Source organism: Syngnathus floridae, chromosome 9 (genome assembly GCF_059516105.1).
Source record: "Syngnathus floridae isolate MCC-2025c chromosome 9, RoL_Sflo_1.0, whole genome shotgun sequence".
In the NCBI taxonomy this organism is placed as follows: Eukaryota; Metazoa; Chordata; class Actinopteri; order Syngnathiformes; family Syngnathidae; genus Syngnathus; species Syngnathus floridae.
This window is the reverse complement of record NC_142421.1, coordinates 7,292,084-7,317,675: the sequence shown is the minus strand read 5'-3', so window position 1 is coordinate 7,317,675 and position 25,592 is coordinate 7,292,084. Positions and strand designations below refer to the sequence as shown.

The following is a 25,592-nucleotide window of genomic DNA, read 5'->3' as shown; positions in this document are numbered from 1 at the left end:
AAGTTTGAAGGACATCAGGGTGACCTTGCAGTTAGCACATCTGCCTCAGAGTTCCGAGGTTCTAGGTTTGAATCCCAGTTACGGCTTTTCCTGTGTCGTGTTAATCTTGTGCTAGTATGGGTTATCTTCAGGCAGTTAGGTTTTCTCTGATATTCTAAAAACATGCATGTATAGACGATAAATTACCCATTGGTAAGAATGTGAACGTGAACGTCCGCCAAACATCCCAGCGTGTATCGTGGCAAGATAGGCTCCAGTTCATAAATTGTGACTATGTTACAAAAAAAAAAATCCTGCCTGTGTTTCCATCTGGTGGTCATGGCAGCTTTTGAAAACTGAGTGGCAGGGAAACTTTCCAAATCAAATCCCCACAAGGGACCTAGAATAATAATTAAAAGCAGAAAAACAAAACAAAAGGGCCAAAAACCCTTCCAAACCAAGACGGCTGTGGCATGACTCCAAAATGGCATAGAGCCCCACTCTTTTCTGGGGTTCATTTTAAGTGATTGTCTTTATCCCCCATTGTCTAAAATCTGCATTTACCATTAGGTGGTCCCAGCCTCTTTTGAAACACAGAGGCCTTAGGCCAGGAAAATCTCCAATCCCACACCAGGGGTCCAGGCCAGAATAAAAATGGCATTACATGCTCCTTTTCCCAGGGGTCCACAATCAGTCACTTTTTCAGGGCTGTGGCAAAATCATTTTTCTTGCCAGTCTGGACACAAAAGCAACAAGGCATGCCAGAAATCCACGCCAGAGGCTTTGTCCACTAAAATCTTTCGGTTTTATCAACGCGATTTTCAAAATTGCATAAAAGATTAATATAATTTCACAATTCTACAGATCAGATGCGTTTCTTCTGTGTTTCTTCTACAGTGCAACCTCCAGGGAGGAAACCTGAAGAGGTTTTTCGCGCCATCTGCTGGTAGATGTAAAGTACGTTATACCTTCATTGCGCCAGAAAATCATAATTCAACCCCATGTAAATTTACAAATAAAATGACACTTAATTCACATATATGCTAATAAAAATTAAACAAATTGGTTTGCACGTTATGTTCTAGCCTATGTTGTATTCTACTAAACATAATGCATTTACAGTACAGAACAGTATTTATTTTATTTAAATTTTCACACGGCTATTTTTGCTATTTGTTGTTCTCTGTTGTCATGGAAACAGCGGTGCAAACCTGTTCCCTAAGAGCATTTGCATGGATATTGTTGATGAATTTACATTTTGTATGTGCTCCAATTTTGTAACGATCCAACACCTCACAAATCTCAGATTTAGCACCTGGGTGCGTTTTAAAGGACATTTTAGTCTATAATCATCAGTCGTTTTCTAATTGTCATTGTATTTGGTTCTATACATTGCTCTTTTATGTCTACATTGTGTTGTTATGACGTGATTTGTGCACCGCTTTCTTAGACACATCAGCTTTGAAAAAAAGAGATCTCAGGCCCAATTGTATTTCATTTTCTGATTAGATAAAGATTTTGATATCTTGTATGATTATTTTGGGGAGGGTTCTCGGGTCAGGAAGTGATCATCAACTTCTTAGCTGATGCAAGTGTATAGAAACACTATTGGGATTGTGATACCGCTGAAAATAGAACAGTGCAAAAACAAAAGTGTTGTAAGAATTTTTATTTCATTTTATTATTATTATCAAGGAATAGCCGTCTGCCCGCTCCCTGCTGCTAAGTGACCTGCTGTAAACACAAACCACGTGACTGACGGCTCTTGCGATCGTCAGGAGCTTTTCGGCAGCGGGACGAATGACGGCTTAGCTGTAGAGGAAGTTAGTGGAGGCAGCCAGGCAGGCAAGCGGGCATCCGCGTTACTATGTAACCTGCACGAATTGGACACATCATTGCACTCAGACAGAGGTAAGCCTCCCTTTATAAACGCTCATATGTTCAATTGTAGAGATCCAAAGCTGAACTTGATGTTCGTGGGCGTGTTCTCGCAACGCCTGTTAGCTGTGGTCAGGCTACAAACAAGCCTAGGCCTTTGCTAGCACGACCTAGTTAGCATATCTGACATATCGTACCTCGCTCTTGATGTTTTAGCAATTGTACATGCTACAATTTGTTCTGTAGAACGATCAGGCCGATTATTCACGCAGCTAGGGTACAATCCTGGGGATAAACATATGTCTACAAAGCTAGAGATTTGAGGAATTACCAAACTTCCACAGGTCATCGTTAGCTTGCTAATGGATATGATCCTTAGCTGCAGATCGGCTTTAGCAACGCGTGCTAAGTAGCATGCAACTTATGTCTAGTCTGTTTTGGAAAATTAGTCAAGATAAGTAACACTTTGCATTCGTTTCCAAATAATGATAGCACTCAATCTTAAATCGTGTATAATAAATACATCCTGTTCGTATTTACCCGCTCAATGCATCCGATTTGATCTGTTGCTACTTGTGTACACGCTTGCTTAAACTTGAAATGCCGATTTGCATTTGGTACTGCTCGGAATTTCAAAATTAGAAATTAATTAGAATCTAATTTCCCACTGATACTTATTAATCGTTCCACCTTGTGAGGAGACAACCTCGTTGGACAAGTTAATCAGCACTGCTAACATTGACGTGCATGGGGGGGGGGGCAACGTTTAAAAGTATTATTGCAGCATACTTAACCCCCTCACTTGTTTCATTCGCATTTATGTTCAGTTGCTAACTAAATCCTGTTTAATTACATTTATGATGCTTTGATGATGTGCATGTGAAGCTGGAATATCCACATGGCAGCTATCTAAATGTTGTATTGTTTCCATGCAGGAAGGTAGCAGCATTCATGGATATTGTGGACACTTTTAACGTTTTAATACCCAGTGACCAGTTGGACGACACTCTTGCCATAGGTCAAAATCTGGAATGTGAAGCCAGTAATGAGTTTGGGTCAGGACTCTGCCTTGAAGATTCTCTTAAGAACATGCTGAGTGATACAGATCCAATGTTTGGATGTGCAACTTCTCAGTTCAACCTGCTTGATACTGAGGACCCAACTTTCCAAATTTCAGGCTCAACAGGTACGCTTATGATCAATACATGGTATACAGTGTTCAAATGAAGTCATAAAATATATATATATATATATATATATATATATATATATATATATATATTTAAATGATTTAATTCCATGACGTGATTTTCCTTCTTTTTGTAACACAACATTTTATATCACACATTTTAAGTACTTGTGCACTCTTGTTATTCTAAGACCACGTGTGATTCTGCTGAAGGATGAAGTCATCTGCTTGTACATTTTTTTTGCTGCTATCCACCCATTTACTCAAACCTCTTTCTTTCATTGCAGAGCTCAGTGGTGGTTCAACAGCCACAGGCCTCAGCGGTGACCTGGCGGTAACGGAAACCAATTCGGTCAAGAGACCTGTTGGCCGACCCAGGAAACGTCCATGTAATATACAATTAGGTAAAGCCAATCTTAATTTTATGAGTGACAGTGAGCGAGATGGTGACATCGTGCATTTGGCTTCTTTATACAGAATCAAAGGATGGTTCAGAGCCTCCTGATATTACCACAGCCACCGTACCCAGAGGACGACCAAGAAGGAAACCTTCCAACAGGCTACAGAAATCATTTCTGATAAAAAAAGGAATAAAAGGCGTACAGCTGAAGGAAGAACTAACTCTGGGTGGACGCATCAATATCAATGATATTGAAGGTGGATTATGGTTAAAACCTTCTGTTGTGTTGAAACGGCTGACTGTCACCATTGGAGGATTCAAGATTGAACTACTTCCTGGACCATCCTATCTCCAAGACACAGAAGCCAACTTTGACAGTAGTTTTTCTTACGGTGCGAATGTTGGTTTTGCCACGATGTCAGAAGATGGCGCCTCGGCACAGAATCCCGTTCCTGAGAAAGTCGCAGACCGGGATGTCACTGAGAATATGTGTATTGATGATACACCACTTGGTTTGGGGCCGTATGTGAACCCTAATGACGTCCAAGCGGCTAACGGAACAGAAACACAAAGGTGCACTCAAGAAACTAAAGATGACAATCAGACTGGTGCTAAAAACCAGAAGCCTGTCGATGACAGAAAATGTGGTCTTAAATTGCCACCAAGCAACGGGACCTCTTCAAGTGACAAAGTGGACAATAAAGAAAAGAAACCACTTTTAGCCAAAAACCTGCTCCAATCCAAGCAACATCTCATTTCCAATAAGAAAGGTTTGATTACAGGTGGACAAAGCAACATGACTAAAGGAGCTACGGTTTCCCAAAAAGTACCCTCCAAAGTTGTCCAAAGAGATGTACTTCACAAGTTAAAGTCTCTCAAAGAGATAAGAAGCGGTCAACATTTAAAAAGGCGGGCTGGAAGCACCCCAATTGAGCATATCTCTAAACATCCAAAGATTCAAACAGGAGATTCCAAAGTGAAGCCCAGTTCTCCAGTAAAGAAGACGCCATCTAGCGGCATTCGTGTGGTTGAACAACACAGTCCAACTAAACCATCTCATACTCTCAACACCTTGAAAGCAGACGCTTCGAACTCCTCCTATGTCGCTCGTTCGGGTCATTCCTCCAAAACACCAGAAGAAGCTGGGCAGGAGAAGCCTAAACTGAAGAAGCCTGAAAAGATTCTACAAAAGCAAAAAAGTAAAACTGCTAGAAGCATCTCTGTGGATGAGCCACAGCTGTTCATCCCCGACAACGCTCCGGCTGTCAAGAAAGAAAGTGTTGAGCAACAGGTGGCACAGCAGGAGCAGGAGCAACCTGCCAACGAGTCTGTGTGGGATGGAAACAACTGCTGTGGTCAGTGCAAGAAACACCACAACAACATGTAAGTCTTGTCTCCGAAAAACGTTTCTCAAAACTTTAACCTAACACAAGTTAGAAAAAGAATTACAATGTCAAAAAGGCACCGGGCTACTTCTTGTAGTTGCTGAGCAACCAGTGCGAAATATGGACACAATTGCATATGCTGGCCTACCAGAGGTGAATGGCCTAGAAACCAAGCGCAGTGCGAAAAGGGTTGCATTTATGAGGTTATTAAAAAGATGTATGTCTTTGTGATTTTACTTTTAATCAGCAGTCACAAAAGAGTGTAGTTAATTCTGGCTTATCTCCAATGGGCTGCACAGGAAAATGAACTGCAAATTGTTTTTTCCCACCCTTCCAGGTTCATGGTAGGTTGCGGCCGCTGTGAGGACTGGTTCCATGGTGACTGCGTTGGTCTTGACCTGCTCAAAGTACGTGAGATGGAGGAGGAGGACCAGATGTACGTGTGCTTAAAGTGCTGCGAGGAGGAGAGCAAAAAGTCGACTGCACCCGCGCCTGAAATAAAGACTGAAGCCGCAGCTTTAAAGCAGGCTCCCAAACCCAAGCCCAGAGCCTCGGAGGAACCCGCAGCAGGAGGGGTCCGATCTTTAAAGAAGGTGAGTTGTCTTGCGGTTTTTCTTACCGTAATTGTTGAACAAATGTCTTAAATTACAAAAGATGTTCCGCTGTGTTTTCTCCAGCTAAGTGATGTCTGTTAATCATAGCCAGTGTTTCCACTGCACAAGGGTTTGTTGTCTTTTTTTTTTTTTTTTTTGCCTTTACTTTCCCTGAACACTGATGGCTTGCACATGGGTGTATGCTTACTATAGGTCGCTGGACTGGGAAACATCTGTAGCTACTCTTAAAAATGAGACATGCACTCACCAATTGCATTGCAAAAAAATAATGACATGAAACAAAAATACACCATCTGGTGCCCTGTGTTTAAATATTGTAATTTCAAGTGGTGTAAAACTGTGCAGACCCATAAAGATGTTTTGATCCTTCTTACTTATTTGTAAATATAAGATACACATAGTTGAAATATATTTTTATACCTAGGGTGAATATTGTCATTCATTGATCTCATTTAATTCTCGGGGTGTTGAATCGATAGCAACTGGTACAATCCAGTTGTGATTGATTCAGTGCCTTGCCTGGCTTCCCATTCAACACCTCTGCGAAGTGCAAAAACAATTGTTAATAAACTAGCATTAATTTAGGAGCCCAACATTTGGCCAAGGGCAACTACTTCCATTTTATTGTCATTCTAAAGGCGAGCATTCATATTTTATTTTTATATCTATCATGTTGGTTTGTTTACAAGTTTTTTTTTTCTGTACTATGAATGCTCCTTCGGTAATTTGTGGTTGCTCTCTTTTTAAATAGGAACAAGCTAGAAGATCATCTGCAGATGTTAAAGAAAGTCATCATAAAACAGGTATTTGAGACAGTGCTTCCATATGTGAATTCTTTTACGTACATGCAGTTGAATTTCCAAATTGTGCATCAACAGAAAATATATTAGGCGGTGTTTGAACTTTCATTGTTTTTGAATTCAACAAGGAGGGGGGGGAGCTTTGAGTTTCAGTTCCATTTTTGTTTTTCATGCAAATGTCCTTGGTGCTTGTTTGTCCTCACAGGCATTCAGCTCAAACTTGAGGCAAAAAGTAAAAGTGCATCTTCAAAAAAGCCTGCATCTATTGAGGAGATCAGGCGCAGTGTGCGTGATTCTCTGAAAGACATTCTTATGCAGAGGTAGGAAAGTTTTGTACATTTATAATGCACAGCCTGCTCAATGAACAGCTTTGAAAAGAATTTCTGTAAAGGTGCTGAATTTGTGGCACTCTGCATTTTAGGTTGAAGGAGTCTGATTTGAATGTCCCAGTGGAGAAAGCGTCTGAAGTTGCCAAGAAGATTGAAAGGGAAATCTTCCATATGTATAAAGATACAGAAAACAAATACAAGAGCAAGTATCGAAGCCTGATGTTTAACCTCAAAGATACTAAAAATAATGTAAGTGTCGTTGGAAATGTCTCCAAAATGAGACCAAAGACGGCATGCAAAATTAGGACAGTTTGAATAGAATTTAAAAGTGATTTCCTTTTATCCTACTACTCAGGTTCTCTTTAGGAAGGTTCTGAAGGGAGAAATATCTCCTGCTAATCTGATCCGAATGAGTCCAGAGGAGCTGGCTTCCAAGGAACTGGCTGCCTGGCGGCAAAGAGAGAACCGGCATGTGAGTAATATTCACGCATCCTCAACTAAATTTCACGACCATTGAGGCGCTCAGTAAAGCTGTTTGATACTCGTTGATAAATCCACAGTTCGTAATGATAACCGGTTATTTCTCCACAGACAATTGAAATGATTGAAAGAGAGCAAAGAGAGGTTGAGCGGCGCCCCATCACCAAAATCACACACAAAGGGGAGATTGAGATAGAGAGTGAAGAACCAGGGAAAGTACCTGAACCTGTGGAGATAGAGGTAAGAGAGGGGCCATTGCTTGATTTGTGACATTCCCAAGTTAATGTGCCACTCAATTGCCGACTCCCTCGCATTTCTGCCCAGGTTGAATCGCCAGTCAAAGTCGCAGAAGTGCCAGTAGAGGCTGCCATTGTTCCGGAGAAACCGACAGAGAGCACAGAGACCGAGAGAGACACCACCAGCAAGCACAAGTCTCACTTGTTTGACCTCAACTGCAAAATCTGTACAGGTGACTGGCAACACGAGCCCAAACTGTGACTCATCAAGAGCAGCAGTGACTGAGTTTTTGCCCTACCAATTAAGGTCGTATGGCACCCCCAGTGAAAGAGGCGCCCACCAAAGTGGTCAAAGTCGCTACATCAGTGGCAAAGCGACCGTCTGCTAAGAGCGATGAGGGTAGCGCGCAGGCACCATCTGCTGTTGAAGACGACTTGCATCTCACAGTCCTAGAGGAGAGCTTCCAGAAGGCTCACACCAGCTTCGAGCGAAGGCGAGTAGTCATTTCCGAAGCCGGTTTTATGCAGCTTAGTGTCGAAAATAGCGGCTGAAGTGCTTCTCTTTCCTCGTCAGGTCTGATCCTCCATCCGTCCGAGATGATGACTCATCGTTCCTCTCCAGCCTGAAGTCCTTGTGGCGAGGTTTCCTTACGATGCACTCTGTGGCTAAACTTGTCACTAAAGCTTTCCCTGTGTCAGGCATTCTGGACAGCTTGACTCAGGTACGCCACACTTTTAACAACCCCCCTACAGACACACTTGTGTTTGAATTCCACTTAAAAACTAAAATCTACTTCATTAACATTGCCATAAAGATTTGACCTCTTTGCTGCCATTGAGATAACTCAAATTTTCATAAGATTAGGCTTCGGTCCACATCGCCTGTAGAAGTTTTTTGTCAGCACCCCACTGTTCACAAGTTAGGCCAACAGAATATGATGACGTGTGATTTTTTTTCTTAAGAGCTTTTTTTTTAAGAACGTTCTAACAGTTATGCATTTATGCACAGTTATGCCTTCTATACTACAGTGTAATCTTATTAATCACATAACCAAATCAGCAAAGAAAGTTCAACTTTTGTAATTGCACCAACAGAGGGCAGATCTAAATCAAGTTGAAAATATAAAGGGTCAGTTTGTCTTGGATCACGTTTGTCAAAAAAAGTAGGCACGTTTTGTTAGAGATTTGCTCACTCCAACTTATTTTGCAAGAACCACACGAGAGACAAATAAGTCCTTTTAGAATCCTGCAGGTGGAGAGTCCATTCGTCGCTGTGCGTACAGCGATGTTCGAATGGAGGTCTAAACTCTCCCAACTGCAAGGACACATTTATTAAGAGAAACAGAGTGGGGGGAAGAGTAGGCTGAATAGGAAGCCCTTGTGCTCTAGTCAAAACATATCAGGGGGTGTTTTACGACCTTGTGTAGGATCTTATTCATTACCGGTTGCATTCCAACATAATCATACGATAAGGATAATCTGAAAAACCCTAACACGTTTAGTATGATGGCAGCAAATGTTTACCCCTAAAGACTGGGTGTTCCAAGTAAAAAAAAAATATTACATATGTAACCTATGATTAGTTAACACAACCCCCATGCCCCCCACCCCCACACCCCCAATAGGATCTTCCTGACAGTATTCAGGTTGGTGGAAGGATAAGTCCGCAGACCGTGTGGGACTACTTGGAGAAGATACGTGCTACAGGAACTAAAGTAAGTCGTATTTTGACATCTTGTTACGTTCAAATTTTTCTCTATAGATTGTTACTTTACTGACACACGCTGTTTGTTTTTCTTTGTTACTTTACTGACACACGCTGTTTGTTTTTCTTTTATACTTGAAGGAAGTGTGCCTGATTCGCTTCTCCCCTGTAACCGAAGAAGATGAAATCTCCTACACTCTCCTGTATGCTTACTTCAGCAGCAGAAAGCGCTTTGGCGTGGTGTCAAACAACCGCAAACAAGTGAAGGACATGTATCTTATTCCTTTGGGTGCTTCTGAAAAAGTGCCACATCAGCTTGTGCCTTTTGATGGACCAGGTGATTAGGACAAGCAGATTTCTCTCTGTGAATAACAAAGTCCCATAACACAAATGTAATTATCATGTGATTTGGCAGGTCTGGAAAACAACAGAGCAAATCTTCTCTTGGGATTGATAATTCGTCAGAGGCCGAAGAGAGATTATATTCCTGTTGACATGAACGAAGCAACAAGGATACCGCCTGAAGTCAAGCCCGTCCCATTATCTGTCAAAGAAACTCCTGCAGAAGAAGAAGATGAGAAGCTCTTCCTGGCCTCCTTGACCACTCCCAATAAAAGCGAGAAGGATAAAATACTTGAGACTACAGAGGATGCAGAGGAGCCCATCGCAGAGTCTTTTGAAGAACCATCTGCGGCAGGCAACAGCAGCCAGGAATCCCTTAAGCCTTTGCGTTTTCTTCCCGGTGTGTTACTCGGCTGGGGTGGAATACTCCCGCCACTGCCAGATTTTGGAGGAAAGCCTGTGGGTGACACTCACAAGGTCCAACCCGCCCAAAAACCAAGGGTGCCATCCAGCGGGGACTCCAAGGGTCCAGCTGCTGCTGGCGTTGCCGCCGCGTCTCGAGAGCGCTTTGTTATCAAGAAAAAAGAAGTGAAAGCTGTCCAAGCTGAATCTCAGTCAACCAGCCAGACGGAGGCTGTGAAAACGTCACTGGGAAAAGATGCTGAGGCTGCACCGGGAGGTCCTCCCGTCTCCTTGAGAGATAAGCCTCCAGATGTTTCCACAGAAGCTTTCTTGGAAAGCTTGTCGACGCTTCAAAAAGAGCATGAAGTGGGCAGCGGTGATACCCCCAAGGATGACATCGCTCTTCTCAGTTCAGACAAAGCAAAGTTGGGATCGCAGCCGGTGCCAGAGCACATAAATACCTCCAAACCTTTAAGTGGGATATTGAAAAAGATTTCCACCTATTCAAGTGTGACAGAAAACAAAGCCAGTGAAACAAGCCCCATTGCACCCGTTGATGCCAAGCAAGCTCCCATGTTGAGCATTAGTAAAACCAGCCCAGTGACAACATTTCATCAAGGCTTTTTACAGATCTCTCAGGCCAAACAGAAACTGAAAGACCAAAACCAATCCGGCAGTCAATCGGTCCCAGATGACCACGAAGATCCTGCTGAAGTCCAGCTGAGCGGCACAGTAACTCAAGACAAAATGGCGGCACCAGCCCTCCCAGCATGCAACAGTGTTGCTCTTGTCCACCAGGAGGAGCAGCAACCTCAGGTACCTGGCAGCAACCACGATCCATCTGTTACAAACACTTTCCAAAACCCACATGTTCAGGATCAGAACCATGCCACACCCCTGGCCCAGGAGAGCGCCTCACCATCCAACCACCCTGAGAGTCTCCCTCAACCAGCTGATCAACTTCCATCGCAGGCCAAAGAGGAAGGAGAAGCCCAAGAGGAAATCTACACTTACTGTCACCCATGGGAGGAGAAGCAGCGACACAGCGAGGAGAGGGAACATCACAAGAAGCACGGCCACCGAAGAGACCACGGGAAGAAGAGCAGGCACCATGACAGGGGGCGGAGCAGGAAGCACGAGCACGAATATGATGACAAACACAGAGACAGGATTAGGCACCACAGACACTCTGAGGACCGCTACGGCGAGAGGCGGAAAGAGCGATACCACAGCGACGACTACAGCAGCCGCCACAAAGAACGCCACCGACACCGGCGGGACTCGGACTATGACTATGATTATGACAATGGCCACAGGAGCTCAAAGGACAGTTACATGTAATTATGTTTTTTAATTCTTTTTTTTTTTTTTTTTACAGAAAACAAGTCCTAGTAGTATGTGTTTGGTGCTGTATGAAACTCATTCTACGATTCAAACCACATCAGATTGTTGGGGCTGTTGCGATTGTTTCCTCTTGTTATTCATGCGCAGCCCCCCCCCAACCACGACTTCTGTTATGACCAGCTAAGCTGTTTTTAGTGGGGGTTTTCTGTTGTTTTAGTAGGGTTATGAACTTGAACTTGCTTTTTTCAATTTGCTACACCCACGACAACACTGCATCAAAACAAAAAAAATGTTTTTTTTAATTTGTCCATCCATCCATCCATCCATCTATCCATCCATCTTCTTCTGCTTATCCGGGGTCGGGTCGCTGGGGGCACAGCTTTAGGAGGGACTCCCAGACTTCCCTCTCCCCAGCCACTTCAACTAGCCCATCCTTGGGGATCCCAAGGATGCCCGAGCCATCTCATCTGGCTCCTCTCAACATGTTTTTTTTTCCAAAATTGTTATTATAGAAGGTTTTGCTGCACACAGTTATTCTTTTTTTACAATGGCAAAAAAAATTAAATCCATTTGCGTTTCAGAGTAAGCCTTCCTATCGTGGTGTGACTAAGAAAGACTTGTGGGTGTAGATACATTTTACCCCCATTTCATAAAAAGGGCCATTTTCAATTTAAAATTTTTAGATGATTACTTTTTTATAATTAGATATATTATTTCCACTGACCCGTTGCATCCCTTTTTCTAACTTCCTGATACTAAGCTGAACAAAAGCTAAAAACTAATTTGCCACAAAAACTTTTTGGAGGCACCTGTTGAGCAACATCTTGTGTTCACACGTTGGTCCCGTTTTAATTGCTTTAAATATTTTATAGTCTTACTTTCTACTGGAAAAGCATTGTACATTTTTGGCTTGTAATATACCATAGAAATGAAGTGTGCCTTTGCACGTGTGTATGTACAGTTGGTAATAAAGCTAATTCATTTTTTTATTGTTATAAAAACAAATTTCTGTGTACAGTAAGTACAGTATATTAAAGATACAGTCACCGAAACAACACTGCTATACTCTATTTAAATGTACATGAAAGTGACTACAAATACAGTTTTACCAGTATGATTTATCTTATCTTAACAAAGATCCTTGTGTGAAATGAAACAATTAATGGCTGGTTGTTTTTTGTTTTGATAGAAGTGGTATGGAAAATCCAAAGTCCAACACCATCTCTTCTGTCATGTTGATTGCCTTTCTATCTAAAAATCAACACCACTTGCACTATATGAAATAATGTAAATTTAATCCAAAATGAAACTGTCACCATCACACAACTTTATTCATTAAGCAGAAAAAATAGGAGCACTTTGCAGTGTTATACAAGTATAAAGATAATCTCAGCAGCTTTCCTAAAGAAAGCCTTACTATTTTAATACATGGCCTTTTTTTTTTTTTTTTACTAATAAAAGCCTTACCTATACTTTTTTAAAACATTTTTTTTACTAAAAGCCTTACATGGTCATTAAAAAAAAAAAGCCATACAATACATGGTCATTTTTTTTATATATATATATATATATGTGTGTATATATATATATGTGTATATATATATATATATATATATATATATATATATATAATATATATATATATATATATATATATAGATATGTGTGTATATGTATATATATATATATATATATATATATACATACATACATACATACATACACACAGCTGTTGTGTATGTTTGTTGGTGGACAAGGATTTTCGTGAACCAGTTTGCATTATCTGACATGTACTTAATTTCAGCACCTGATTAGCACAAATTTGTGTATGTAATTGCCTGATACTCCATTAACCATTTTGCTCCGAGCAGCCAGGATGAATATTTTTAGAACACGTTTTCCTCTTTACCGTCCTTCCCTTTTCTTTGATGTAATATCTTATAAGAGCACAAAACGCACACGCTCCTTCAAACGCTCTGAGCTTTTCAAGCCTATCTTCTAGAAAACTCCAAATTAGTCAAAATCTAGAGTGTTGAACTCTCAAGAAAAATTCCCCCTTATTTATTCATTTCCATTACTAACACTAAAGCCCTCGTTGCTTTTTGAAAACAGAAGAGGTTCATTAAACAAATAAACATTTCTGAGATTTCCCTCAAAACCCCCTGAAAACAGCCCAGATGTCACGACGGATACATTTGTGTTCATTTCAAATCCCCCAAAGTAGAGCTGCCCCCAGTAATTCAAAGCTATGTATCTCCCAATTGGATCCACATCCTCCAGGATGACTCTCTTGTTGTTCAAATGCACTTGAATAACACAATTGTGAACTAAAATGGACACATGGTGCCATTTATTGCAGCAAAGTGTCTGACTTTTCAAAGTCACCGGGAGGGAAATTCTCTCCCCGAGATTAAGTACAACTTTCAGGCCTCCCCTCTCCAGTCCCACTGCTAGGAAGTCATCATCATCATGTCCCCCCTTGCCCATCCACATGATTAAACCGTCACTTGTGTTGGTGAGGAAGATAAAAGAAACTTGAGTGGATCTTAAATCCCTTCTGTTGTATTTCATATCAATGTATTTCACATACGAGTGTCCCACAAACTTTAAAGTATCCGTTGCTACCTCTCTGGTGCAATACTTTCCTCCCCACCCGAGGGGGCAAATGCAGGTGTATGATGTCGGACCAACAGGAGAGCATATGGAACCATGTTTACAAATATTATTAACGCAGCTTAGAGACCGATTACAAGTTGGGCCGGTCCATGATGCCGGGCAGTCACACGTGAAGGAGTCACTTCCTGTTACCCTGCATTGGCCCCCATTGTGGCACACCTTATACCCACAGGCGCTCCCATCCCAATCCCCGACATTTGCTCCACCATGAGCCCCTTTTTCCGTCAACTCCAACTCAAGTCCGTTTAGAACCACTTCTCTGATGCTGCCAGTGAAGCCCGTTGGCTCTCCTTCGACCGCGTCCGTGGACACGGAACTCAGAGATGAGACGCCTCCGACAAAGATGTCAGTGGCAACATCCAGTGTGCTCATGCCCTGGGTTACATTGTGTCTGACCTCCTTGCCATCCAAAATTAGAAAGCCCTGCTGACCGATGCGGCCTGCCTTCACCGTGTGCCAGCTCTTAGAATGCAGGTTTACTCTAGTAAGAGTCTGCAGGATGTGGGGACCGTCTCCAAGGTTGTACCGCAACTGGACAAAGCTAGAAATCAAAGAGAGGCAGAAGAAGTCCCCTGCAGAAAGGAAATAAATATGAGTTGCTTGGGGAAAAACGGGCAACTAAATGGTACTATAAACAATACCAACAATCAACAGTTAGGATGGATGTCTTCCATTGCAACTGCTCAGTAAATTGGCAAGTCTGACAGAATTGATGTCCAGCGACATCTACGCAAACAACCCATAGTGAATAATAGTCAACGAAAAAAAAAAACAGTTGTAAATCCAATGTACAGCAAAAGGAAAGACCGTCAAATATGGTACATTAGAGTTGCATAGACCATTAAACAAGTCAAGCATTGGCAGCCATTGTGTTAATGTCATTTAAACTTATGGGCTTAGTCATCCAACGCCATCTATATGTACTATGATGTGATGTTTAATATTTACATGTATTTCATATTGCTTATTTCTGTCTTGTTGCAAAATTGATGTGTCACTTTAGTTAGTATATGATGGGATGTCGACAAGAGAGGTCAAATTATTATTACCAGGTCTATCCCCGAGATGCTGTGCAATGTAGAAAAGGATGCCATCCGGTGATAACGCTTGGAACTGCATTTGTAAAACAGTCCTATGTCTCATTTTCAGCGGGGGGAATGACATCCAGGAATGTTTTCCACTGAAGAATGGATCACTGATGCTCACAGCTGAAACGGGGACAATAGAGCAGTTAAATAATTGAACAGCGAAAGTGCTTCCTTGTTGACAAAATGAACAGGGTAAAAAAACACGTGTAATGATGAAGATTGGGTTTGATGGTGTGACCTTTCTCGCAGTGGAGTCCTGCTGTTCCCAGGGGGCACTGACAGGTATATCCATTTGGAAGAGGGATGCAGGTGGAGCCGTGCGTGCACAAAGGCGGGGGAGTGTGCGCCGCATCGCACACCGACACTGTTTCTGAACAGAGTGCTCCCTTCCATCCGAAAGGGCACTGGCAACTGCAGGAGCAAAATGCAACATCATAGCTAATGATCTCCCTTTCACCATACTTACAGAAGCCTGTTAGATGTGCGGCCTTACTACACGGATGAACCAGAGTCCACACATGTTCCTCCATTCCTGCAGTGAACATGAACACACAAGTTGACTCCACATTGACCCACGCTTCGCCCAAAGGTTGGTTGTCCCAGAATTTGGACTGTTCCGTTTCTTCTTGTTCGAAAATAGACATCAAAAATGCACCCTTGAAAAAAACAGATAGATAGACATATCAAAATAATCCCCAGTTACATTTTAAAAGCCGCACAAGGATGACCTTGGCGGCAGCACTAAGTGCTGCAACGAAAAGCATCATTGCTTTTCTGTCCCAAAACTTTTCGGTGAGCTTGTAGAAAACAAAACAGACACGTAGATGTGTCAGCGGATTAATAGCTTATTCAGTACAACCCATAAGGCTATTGTTTTTTTTAATTGGTTTATAGTCTTTTGGGGAATGTTGATGCTATCACGCACGGTTCAAACATTCAGCATTCTTTGTTAAACCCAAATAAAGTGCAATTTATTCCGTGCTGATTGGTGCTAGTAAAATACCAAAGACTGTAATGAATTGAGGACACGTGTATCACAGTGTTATCGAGCAATCCCTAGACATCGGCTAGTAAATGCTATTATCTTCGGAATGATGCCACAATCATTTTTCATTCTTTCTGTTCTCATAGGGTTGCTCGTAAGCAGGGATGAATTTTAGCAGGGTTGACCGGTTGCCAGTCAGTCACTTATTAGCACAAACATACAAATGACTATTCCAGTATTAAATTAAAAGTCAAAAATTCCATTCACATTGACCTTCTTTGAATCCATTGAGAAATTGTGATGCTATCACAGACTGTCAAAACATTTACCCTCGCAAAACAACAGCATGAATGCTTGTCTCTCAGTATTCACACAATAATCAAACAACTATGTCACCGGCTGTCGTCGAGCATCTCCCTCGCCTTGTTTGTCTTTTGCCTCCATAATTCCGTCTCATTCGGCCCATATTTATTTTGGCCTTTAAGTGCAGAGCATGGGGGAAGTTGCCCAACTTTCTCTTTTGCATCAACCACTGGCACTAATAGGATGCACTGGAAATGTCATGTTCCTTTATGAATATTCACACGCTAATGCCATCTATGTAGACTTAAGTGAAGCATAGTAAATGTACTGAAATGTACACACACACACACACACACACACACACACACACACACACACACACACACACACACACACTTAAATGCCCTCAATAGAAATGTTTGCATTGAATGGTGTCGAGCCTCGACAAACACTATTGCCAGTTACTTGTTATTTGATCAGCGGCTCAAATTGACAGACTGATTCATTTCAGGAGTCACCGCGTCTCCTCTGCCACCTTTCCACAGGGGGAGTGTGGATCTGTTGATAACTGGGAGTGAAGTGAATTATCAGTGTGTTCACTGCCAGCCATCATGATTAGGGCTGCAGGAAGGTCACACAGATCTGATTAGACGCCCAAGAGTTCTCATTACATCCTCAGCACTGGGGCCATGGCGCCACCGGTGTCAGGTTTACCAATACGTGGATGTCGCTGGGTCAGGTGGAATATGTGAACTGTGTTCACTGTCGCTGATTTGATTTTTTCTAAAGCTTTTATTTGAAAGGCTGCATTGAAATGAATGCCACATTCATAAATAAGACACAAAAGCACCCCAGTCCTTGGACACAAAAAGCTGCTGTACAGTTCAAATGGCTCTGGTGCAAATAACAGGCCTGAATACTGAATGTGGTTAAATTGTTTTTCCCCAATATTATTGTCAACATTTGGACAGGAGCAGCCACAGAAAATAAACCCTGCATTTACTTCAGTAATAATGTTTCAGTAACGATATGCCAATTCCAATCTCGGTAATAATAATGTTTCAGTAACATCATGCCAATTCCAATCTCAGTAATTCATGTTAGAATGTATTTTAACTAGACAAAGGTGAGTAGACATTTCCAAGTGGGCATACACAAAGAGTCAAATGTGACTCGCATATTTGTTTATTAGGTTCTACATTTCGTCATGGTATGAATTTTCTGGTGTAATCATTGAGCAGTCTATATCACACCCATTAAGGAGTGCTTTAGACCATTTGGGCAAAACTACTAACTAGTAGGATATTGCGATCCGTGACAGGACATTTTTAAACTATATTTTAATCTTTGGCTATAAAAACAGGTTGATTTGGTGAAAACGTGGATGCTTGCATTGGCCTATTTGGGATCTAATCCTTGATATTATTTTCTTTTGACATTGCTGTTTTTTTTAAAGTTCACACTTCTGCATAAGGTAATGGTAACCAGTAATATTGTCATCTAACCAATTAAAAGTAGCAAATAAAATCGATGTAATTTGCCTTTCTCCAATTGACTTCTTTCCACATTCCAAAGCTCGAGTGGTCGGTTGGTGCAAATGTAAATTTGAGAGATTAACCCTGCCTCTCACATTTTTTTTTCTTTCTGCAGCAGCAATTAAGTGTGTTGATACTAGTCTATGTGATCTTTTCCAGTCCACGCTTTCATTAGACGCCTCTCCTCTTTTTACTACGGCACAATGATCCTGGGATGAAGGCCAAGCTCCAGTGCTCCTTGTGCACACTGCTGAAAGTGGCCGTCTTACCCTGAAAGCCTTGATGGAACCTGGAGCCAAGTGGCAGCAGGTCAGGGGTGTACTCATTATATCCCCCTACAAAGAGTTGCTTGACAGCATCGAGGCCCCACAGAGGTCCTGGAGACGAGCCCGTTCTGTTCCTTTGTCCATCAACCTAAGAAAGACGTTGTTGATATGTTGGCAGTGTTAATTTTCAAAATATCTCAATTGGGTGACCTCCAATTAATTAGCTTCACTGAGGTCCACATGTAATTCGGAAGTACTTAAATACAAAAGGACTTCCTTTCCACGGGGATTCTCTCTGACTTGTCACACTGCACCATCACATTTGTCTTTTTAATTCAGATTTTTGAACCAAAAATAATAAGCATAAGCCTGACATGAGATTGTAGCATGGCCTACATTTCTGACATAAAGAGAAAGGACAAGTTGAAGTCAAATAACAACTCCAATCACCTTCAGCCATCCGGTTTTGTTGGTCCTTCCAAATGTGATGGTGTGGATGTCCATGTGGAGGTTCAGTCGATCTGAGACGATGGTTGCTATACCTGAGCCAAGATTGAATTTATGCACAATTCTCCCCTTCCGCACGCCCAAAACGAGGAAGTCGTCACCATCAGTGCCTGGAAATAGAAAGCGTTAATGAGCAGCGCTGCGGATATAGTAGTTGATAAATATATAATAAATAACATGAACTCTCGCTGAACTGTAACCCACAAAACAATAACAATCAATGACTCAGATCCAAACTCAATTATACATGTGGTTGCTGGAAGGAACATTGTCGACGACATTGTTGATCACCGCAACCACTGCAGTTTTGTGTAACTTGATCCCATGTATTCATAAAATAATTGTGCATCATTGTTTTCACCAAGTGATCAAAGATGACACTTCATTAAAGCAATTATTGTTTCAGATGTTCATTTTTCAGCTTTTCTCTTATTTTGCATTTAAATTTGCACTATTTTTGACTCTGCTGCTCTCTTTCCTGGCAGGTATTTCATTATTCATATCGTTCTTGTGATTTCTTTTGTCTTGCTTGTTTATAAATTGAACTCTCTCGAGAAGGCTACAGCGGATTTACTAGAACTTATTTTTGCAACAATCACATTAGCACATCTAATTCACACTAATTAAAGAATGGATTAAAAAAATGCATACAAGAAGTCATTCTACCCTACCATTTGTTGTCAGATATCATTTGAACAAACTTGCGGCCATTTACATTTGACAACTTTTTAGGTTTTGTATGCATATATCATTCTTGTGGCTTGGCAATTAGAGCAGTGTACAAAAGAGTCGTACTGTAAGATTATTATTTTTTTGTTCTGCTCCTAACCGCAGTTCAATGCGAGTGTGACAAGTGTGTGAAAAGTGTCTTTGGTTATGTAACTACATGCCTCACTTTGCTGTTTTGGAGCAATTTCTTTTGTCTGACTTTTAAACTGTATAGACTATGCAAAAAAAAGTTCTCTTAGGAATTTTCTATTTATAACATTGCCGCTGGAAAAGATGGATAGGAAAAAGCAGCAGCAACCACTTTAGTTTTTGCTGATATGTAGACCTAAAAGGTTTTGGTGTCTCACTTAAAAACTGCACTGGAATTAGAGTCCAAGTTCTTGCTGAAACATAAAAACAAAATCCCCGAAATTGTGCAGGTTTCTGACCTTGTCCTTTCCGCCCAGCGAACAGGATCAGGTTGTCTTTCAAAGCAGAGGTGTTATTGGCCAGCGTGAGCTTCAGCTGGAACTCATAGAAAAAGCTGAGACTTGGAATGTTGGTGTAGGCCGCAAAAGATGTGTAGCCGTACTCATCAGTACCACTGAATCTGCTTCGTGTGATATTGACTGCTGCAAGACAGACAGACAGACAGACAGACAGACAGACAGACAGACAGACAGACAGACAGACAGACAAGACACATTGGAAGGAAACAGTGTGCACCCCATCACAACTTGCCAAAAGATGGCACTATTGCTACACAGCATCTCCATGCAGCGAGTTAAATCCTTTCAGAACGCTATTAGATGATGACCTGTTTTCAAACACTATCACCTCTCCAGTCCCATTCTATTTCTATTAGTAGCTATTTAGGCGGAATTCTGGCAAGCAGCCGTCGACTGCTTCATCCTCTCGCTGCACATAATGGCAGCGCAGTAACATTCAATTCATGTTTAGTTACAGAGAGCGTGTGTGTGTTGGTTGCATCAATGCTCTCTACTTGACATGAAATTGCATTTGATTTTGCACTGCAGACTCAATGTTAAATTCCATGATATATCTGACCTCCCCCCCCTCCCCCCATACACACATTGTGGACTGGAATTCACTGTTCATGTGGCAAAACAGGTTCAAAACTCTGCTCTGCAATTGTCTCCCTTGTGCACATAAATTATTTATAAAGCTTCAGTATCAGCCCCGCTATGAGCCCTATTTGCTTATTGTTTCGCTGAATCGCTTCTCAATAAAAGTAGGCAAATGACACAGAGCTGCTTTATATTTTGTTCACTTAACAAGAAGTTAGATGCTAATGGTGCCGTTTTTTCAGATCACATGTGGATATTTGTTTCATATCAATTTCTATCATTGCTACTATGATGCTCAATACCATTTTTTTTTCACACCAATATTAATACGATTTTACCTCGTTCCAATACCACTTGTACTTTTGATACAAAGCAATTGTCCACCAAAACAATGACAAATAATTTTAAAGACAGACCTATACACACCGCTATTGTGATTTTGCTTCAAATTGCATTAAATTACTGGAATTTTTTGTCTTATTCTAATTTCTAGTTCTTGATCATAAAACAACCACAAGAGGGTGGCCAACATTGGTACCGATCTCTGTTTTGAGTACCGATACCTTGAAATAAGCCTTATATTAGCAATGATACAGATATATGGCATCATGAGAATTGATAACATGCTGAATTACCTGAACTTTGTGAATGGAAGTTTAGCATTTTAAGAAGTACGACCACACACTTGAAATATTGTTAAGCCTTCTGACTATCTATACGTTTTAAAACATACTGCTAGTACCGTAATACTTAAATAATATAATATCCCCCATGTTCAATCTCGACATAACACTACGAGGATGGATGAGTAACTTGTCTGCGAAGGTAGACCATTAGTAATTCCAAGAAAAGCCACCTCAAATAAACATGAATGTTTCATGAACTCTACAAAGGCACTTCAACATCCGTTGCACTTCCTGGTCTTTTCGTTACAGTTTGTTTCCCGCTTGTTCAGAGAGCGACCGTATCAATTTAGGTGCACTTTAGTGGAGACCTGGAAAAATTGTACTAAAGGAAGACCATTTTGTGTTCTCGTTTTCTGTGTTTTTTTTTACCTTTTTAACTCCTCTACCTCACCCTTGAACGTCCTTCAAAACCATAGCAGTTTTTGCTATGACAAAAAGCAATCATCCCTGAGTGTTTGAAAAATGCCATGTGATTATTGGAATGCTGGAAAGTAACATGTTCTCCTGATCTTTGACTGTTGCTAATGATGTGTTGGGTTGGATACTCTGCAATCTTAACAGGTACTGAGCAATTGCAAAGGTTATTCTTTGTTGCATGTAACTGTATATAAAGATATGTGTGTGAACACTTGGCATGTTTAATTTACTAGTTGAAGTGTGACAGCAGTTTACGTGCCAATCAAAGAACCTTTGAAACTGATCTGCAGGAGAAAAAAAATGGCTCTTTAGATTCGTGGGGGGTTCTTGGCAATGACAAAAAGTGATCATGAAACGATGTCTAAATGGAACATATTTTTGGTGTCATTGGTAATGCCTGATGGTTTGAGAATCACTTGCAATCAAAAGCACAACAGAAGAACTACTGGGCTCAAATATTAAAGCCTAGTCCATATTAGGTATGAGGAAAGGATTGGGTGGCCTTGTTCATGTACATGTAGCAAACCCCTTGGGAGTGGTCAGCTGTGATTGTGCTGATCTTATCGGATGTTGGCAGAATTCAAATGTCAGGCGCATGCTTGGCGCTGCGCTGGATGGTTGAATTGCCGTGTCTGGCATGCGGGTGCTGGAGCATGTCTATGATATGCCAAGCACCCTACTGTTCTTTAGTTTAGTCATGCAAAACCTTTGCTTTTGAGCTTGCTTCATTGGCTGACTTTTTTTTAAGGGAATCAGAAAATAAACAGCTCTTAAGTAAATAGATAGTTTAAAATAATCTGACGTTCCACTTTTATTGAGCACAGCTGCTAAGAAAAGTTGTTTAAAGTAAATACAATCTGAATCATTTAAAAGTCCTTTGAAATATTCAGCAAATCAGCCGTGAGTTTTGCTTTGATTATCCAACTTTATCGCTGGAGGAAAAGCACATTTCTACATCCTCAGCACTATTTAGTTCCATTAATCCCTTTACTTAACAACAGGCACTCATTCTACCAACTGCTCAAGGCTCCCATTCACCAACTGTTTGCAGATGAATCCCTTAATAAAGCTGCAAAATCTACAAGGATCTGATGTGAGCGCTGTGAAAAGGGTCGGTTTCAGGACCATCGTTCTTAACTGAAAACTGAAAATGGGTTACACTTTGGACATTTGTTCACGCGACAGCTGTATTTTGGAGACTAAAAAGCAAATACAACTGTCTGGAAATGGACGTTTGTCTTCTACACAGTTGAGGAAAGGAAAAGCATTCATTAACATTGTGTTTCTTCACAAAGTACCAACTCCTAGATTTCTGCATTTTAGTGTTTTGATTTACAATAATTCATTTTGCCTTACCTTCATCACAAAGTAGTCCTTGTCTACCAAAAGGACAAAGACACACTGCCTCCAGTGGCGACTTTGGGATGCATGTTGCTCCATGACTGCAGGGGTTGCGGTCACAGGTCATAAACTGGCACAGCTGGCCGGTGAAAAGCTGTGGGCACTCGCAGAACCAGTCCTCTGCATCACTAAATGGCGCAGACACACAGGGACACATCATTAAACCGAGAGGTGAAACATCATGTGGAGATGTGTGTGAGACTAAAACGGTTGTAATTGTAAATTAGAAACCGTGTGTCTCCAGATACACACTTAGATGAATAAAAGCAAAACACACATGCTGTAGAACAGAAGAGCACACTCCACTTAAGGCTATGAGAAATAATGAATTTGTTTACTTGTATTAAGATGTAGACTAAACTATAATAGCTTCACGCTGTGCCCATGTCCAAGCTACTGCATGCATGCTTCAAGGAAATATATTGTGTAGTTCTTGCATAATCTTTCTACACATACCAACCAAACCAAGCCAATGAGTGAAAACAATCGGTCTCGGCTGTCAGAAAATGCACAACCGCAAATGATTCTTCCCTGAGTGAATATAGTGGTCCTTGCTCGACAATGCAACAAACCAACACGGTGGCAGAAGAGACATGTACCGATAGTCAAAGATAGAGGAGGCAGTAGTGAGTTTCAGTCCCATAAATTAATCATGTGTTTGGTGCAGCAGCTCTGCAGGGTGTGTTTTTGCTCCTTGAAAAAGTGGCTTCCAGAAATGAAATATTTAGCACATTCTGTCGCCTGTGTAGTGCATTGGTAGACACGACAGAGCTCAACTACAAAGAAAGGATTATTAACGGCCCGCTAATGCCGTTTGTAAGGCACGGTGATACACAGCCGCATACTTCTGCTACCTATTGTTCAAATTATTTTCAAAATATTACAGATGTAACTCGTCGCAAGGATTAATTGTGTCTTGGAGTGAACAGGTACGTTTATGTGAAAGACATTTGACGTTCATGAGTTTTTCTGCATTAACATCACTTGTCTCTGTGACTTTAAGGTGAAACAAGGAAAAGAAATGTGCCGCCACAATAAAGTCCAAATACAGTGCCATAAAACGGAGCTCTGCATGTGTGACATTTTGTGTTTGTGTCTCATTGTGTTTGTCAGTGCAATATGTTGAACTGGGGAACAAGCAAGTCTCAAAAGACTTTTAATTGGCTTGGACCAAACTTGATTTGTGTCGGGACAAACGGTTGCTTAAATTAGCCCCTAGCAGCCACTTTGATGATGAAATTGTAGTCATTTTTTGCAGACTAATCCAAATACGTTCAGGCAACAATACGTTGAAATTATACACTTGCAATAAATCGTTATAGTGGTTCACTTGCAGGTCACAGGGAGATATACATGTATACTATAAACCGCTACCTTTTGCTCAAACCTTGAACTTATCCAGTGTATTTTATATATGAATTTTTCATGATTTTTATGAAATTGTAAGAAGATTTGTTTTGTTAATACAGGTAATAGAAATGAGGATAAAACAGGATGTTTTTGTGGAATTAATTTGAAAAAAAAACTGTCATTTGTAATGACTTTGATACAAATTAATCACATTTAACACAGAAATCCAGAGGGTTTGCATGCATGTGCTTTAAAATAAAACAAATGCAAACCAGATATAATTGCCTGATGTACTATACCTCTATACAATATAGTATAAGAGGGGAACGGTAACAATAAGATTTTTAAATGCCTGCATTTCGCAAATGTCTTCCGCAATAAAGGATGTACTTATGACATGCACTTTTTAAAGTGCATGTTAATATGGAAACACTCATCGACAGGAAGCCGATGATGATGTTCAGCTGTCATGCTATTCATTTGGAAGAAACAGTTAGTCCACATTATCCTTCATTAAAAATAAAATGGAATACATGTTTCTCGTGGATATTATTCATAGACAAGAGCTGCTTTGGTATGAAACACTTGCCCTCCATTATTGTAAGCAGACAGCTGGATACCGTGACAATTGAAGGCTCTGGCGGGAGGTGGTAGGGTAAATCATTTCAACATCACCTCTCTCTTCCTTTGCTGAATTTTAATATTAGTCAAGGAATAAAGCAGAACTTGAATTTATATGTGACATTCACCTGATGTACTCAGGCTTCTGTTTGAGCAGACGGCTCAATGACATTTCCTGACCTCGTCCAGACAGTCACGGCTCGTCCGAAGGGTGACGAAGGGTGACGTTTGCTGAACCTCGGTCGGGATTGTTTGAAACACAATGTCAAAGCAAAGCATCACTCACATGGAATTCCTTTAAGGAAGGAGGAAAAGAAAGACTTTCTCTCTGGATCAGACAATATTGCCTCTCTGCAACCTCTCTTTGTGCATATCTAAATTAGGAATGTTGAAACTTTTTTTTTTCCAGAGTGCTTTACGCAGAAAAATGGGCTGAGGTGCAACTGAGCAAGTAAATCTTTTATTAAATTTACTTAAATCAGTGACATTATCCCCACAAAAGTTTGTAGACTATTTGATGAAATTCACAGAGCAATGACAATGGCCCATTCAATCACAATAATATTTCATATCTATACATCCAACAAAATCACCCTCTTTCTCTCTCTATTTCCAAAGGATGAATTACTTATTCAGTGAATTTACAAAAAATATAATTAAGTTATGCAAGGAGCAATTTACCCAGCCATGTGACTATGTGTAGTTTGCAGGGTACGCATTACATTCAATGTTTTTCCTCCTATCTGCTTTCTTATCTTGTAATACACATAAGTTAATGAATCAATTGAACATATAAATGGGTAAGTTGGGGATATTCAGTAACTTTTGCACATTTCTTTAGCATGGAACAACAGCACATAGTGTAACTAAGCCACAGT

General features: G+C 40.9%; 2 protein-coding genes across 3 annotated transcripts in view; one reads left to right on the top strand and one right to left on the bottom strand.

The window, feature by feature from the left end:
* The first annotated feature begins 1,685 nt into the window (after positions 1-1,685).
* On the top strand, positions 1,686-12,304 carry phf3 (PHD finger protein 3). 2 transcript variants are annotated; one of them, XM_088384846.1, is made up of 16 exons: positions 1,686-1,890; positions 2,797-3,043; positions 3,334-3,450; positions 3,524-4,829; positions 5,169-5,424; positions 6,197-6,248; positions 6,451-6,565; positions 6,667-6,823; positions 6,930-7,046; positions 7,166-7,294; positions 7,379-7,523; positions 7,598-7,784; positions 7,865-8,012; positions 8,916-9,005; positions 9,137-9,332; positions 9,411-12,304. In XM_088384846.1, exons 2-16 carry the CDS (start codon positions 2,809-2,811, stop codon positions 11,078-11,080), a joined length of 4,920 nt encoding a protein of 1,639 aa, XP_088240972.1. In that variant the 5' UTR covers positions 1,686-1,890; positions 2,797-2,808; the 3' UTR covers positions 11,081-12,304. The 2 variants fall into 2 exon arrangements, with proteins under 2 accessions (XP_088240972.1, XP_088240971.1); XM_088384845.1 differs by having other exon boundaries at positions 1,687-1,890; positions 2,793-3,043.
* Positions 12,305-12,821: 517 nt separating this feature from the next.
* eys (EGF-like photoreceptor maintenance factor) overlaps positions 12,822-25,592 on the bottom strand; it is a 103,928-nt gene continuing 91,157 nt past the window's right edge. Inside the window, exons 44-51 of the mRNA XM_088385080.1 lie at positions 22,699-22,871; positions 19,601-19,783; positions 18,387-18,553; positions 17,940-18,084; positions 15,341-15,503; positions 15,086-15,258; positions 14,809-14,967; positions 12,822-14,331 (exon numbers count right to left, since the gene is read on the bottom strand). Coding sequence (XP_088241206.1) covers positions 13,145-14,331; positions 14,809-14,967; positions 15,086-15,258; positions 15,341-15,503; positions 17,940-18,084; positions 18,387-18,553; positions 19,601-19,783; positions 22,699-22,871 — 2,350 coding nt within the window. The 3' untranslated portion in view covers positions 12,822-13,144. The remainder of the gene's footprint in view (positions 14,332-14,808; positions 14,968-15,085; positions 15,259-15,340; positions 15,504-17,939; positions 18,085-18,386; positions 18,554-19,600; positions 19,784-22,698; positions 22,872-25,592) is intronic.

What these genes read in the sequence shown, in the direction of transcription:
- phf3 (XM_088384846.1), top strand. Translation starts at nt 2,809, where the DNA reads ATGGATATTGTGGACACTTTTAACGTTTTAATACCCAGTGACCAGTTG. An exon ending in CCAAATTTCAGGCTCAACAG is followed by an intron (nt 3,044 to 3,333) that starts GTACGCTTATGA and finishes CTTTCATTGCAG; the next exon opens with AGCTCAGTGGTGGTTCAACA. An exon ending in TGTGCCTTTTGATGGACCAG is followed by an intron (nt 9,333 to 9,410) that starts GTGATTAGGACA and finishes GTGATTTGGCAG; the next exon opens with GTCTGGAAAACAACAGAGCA.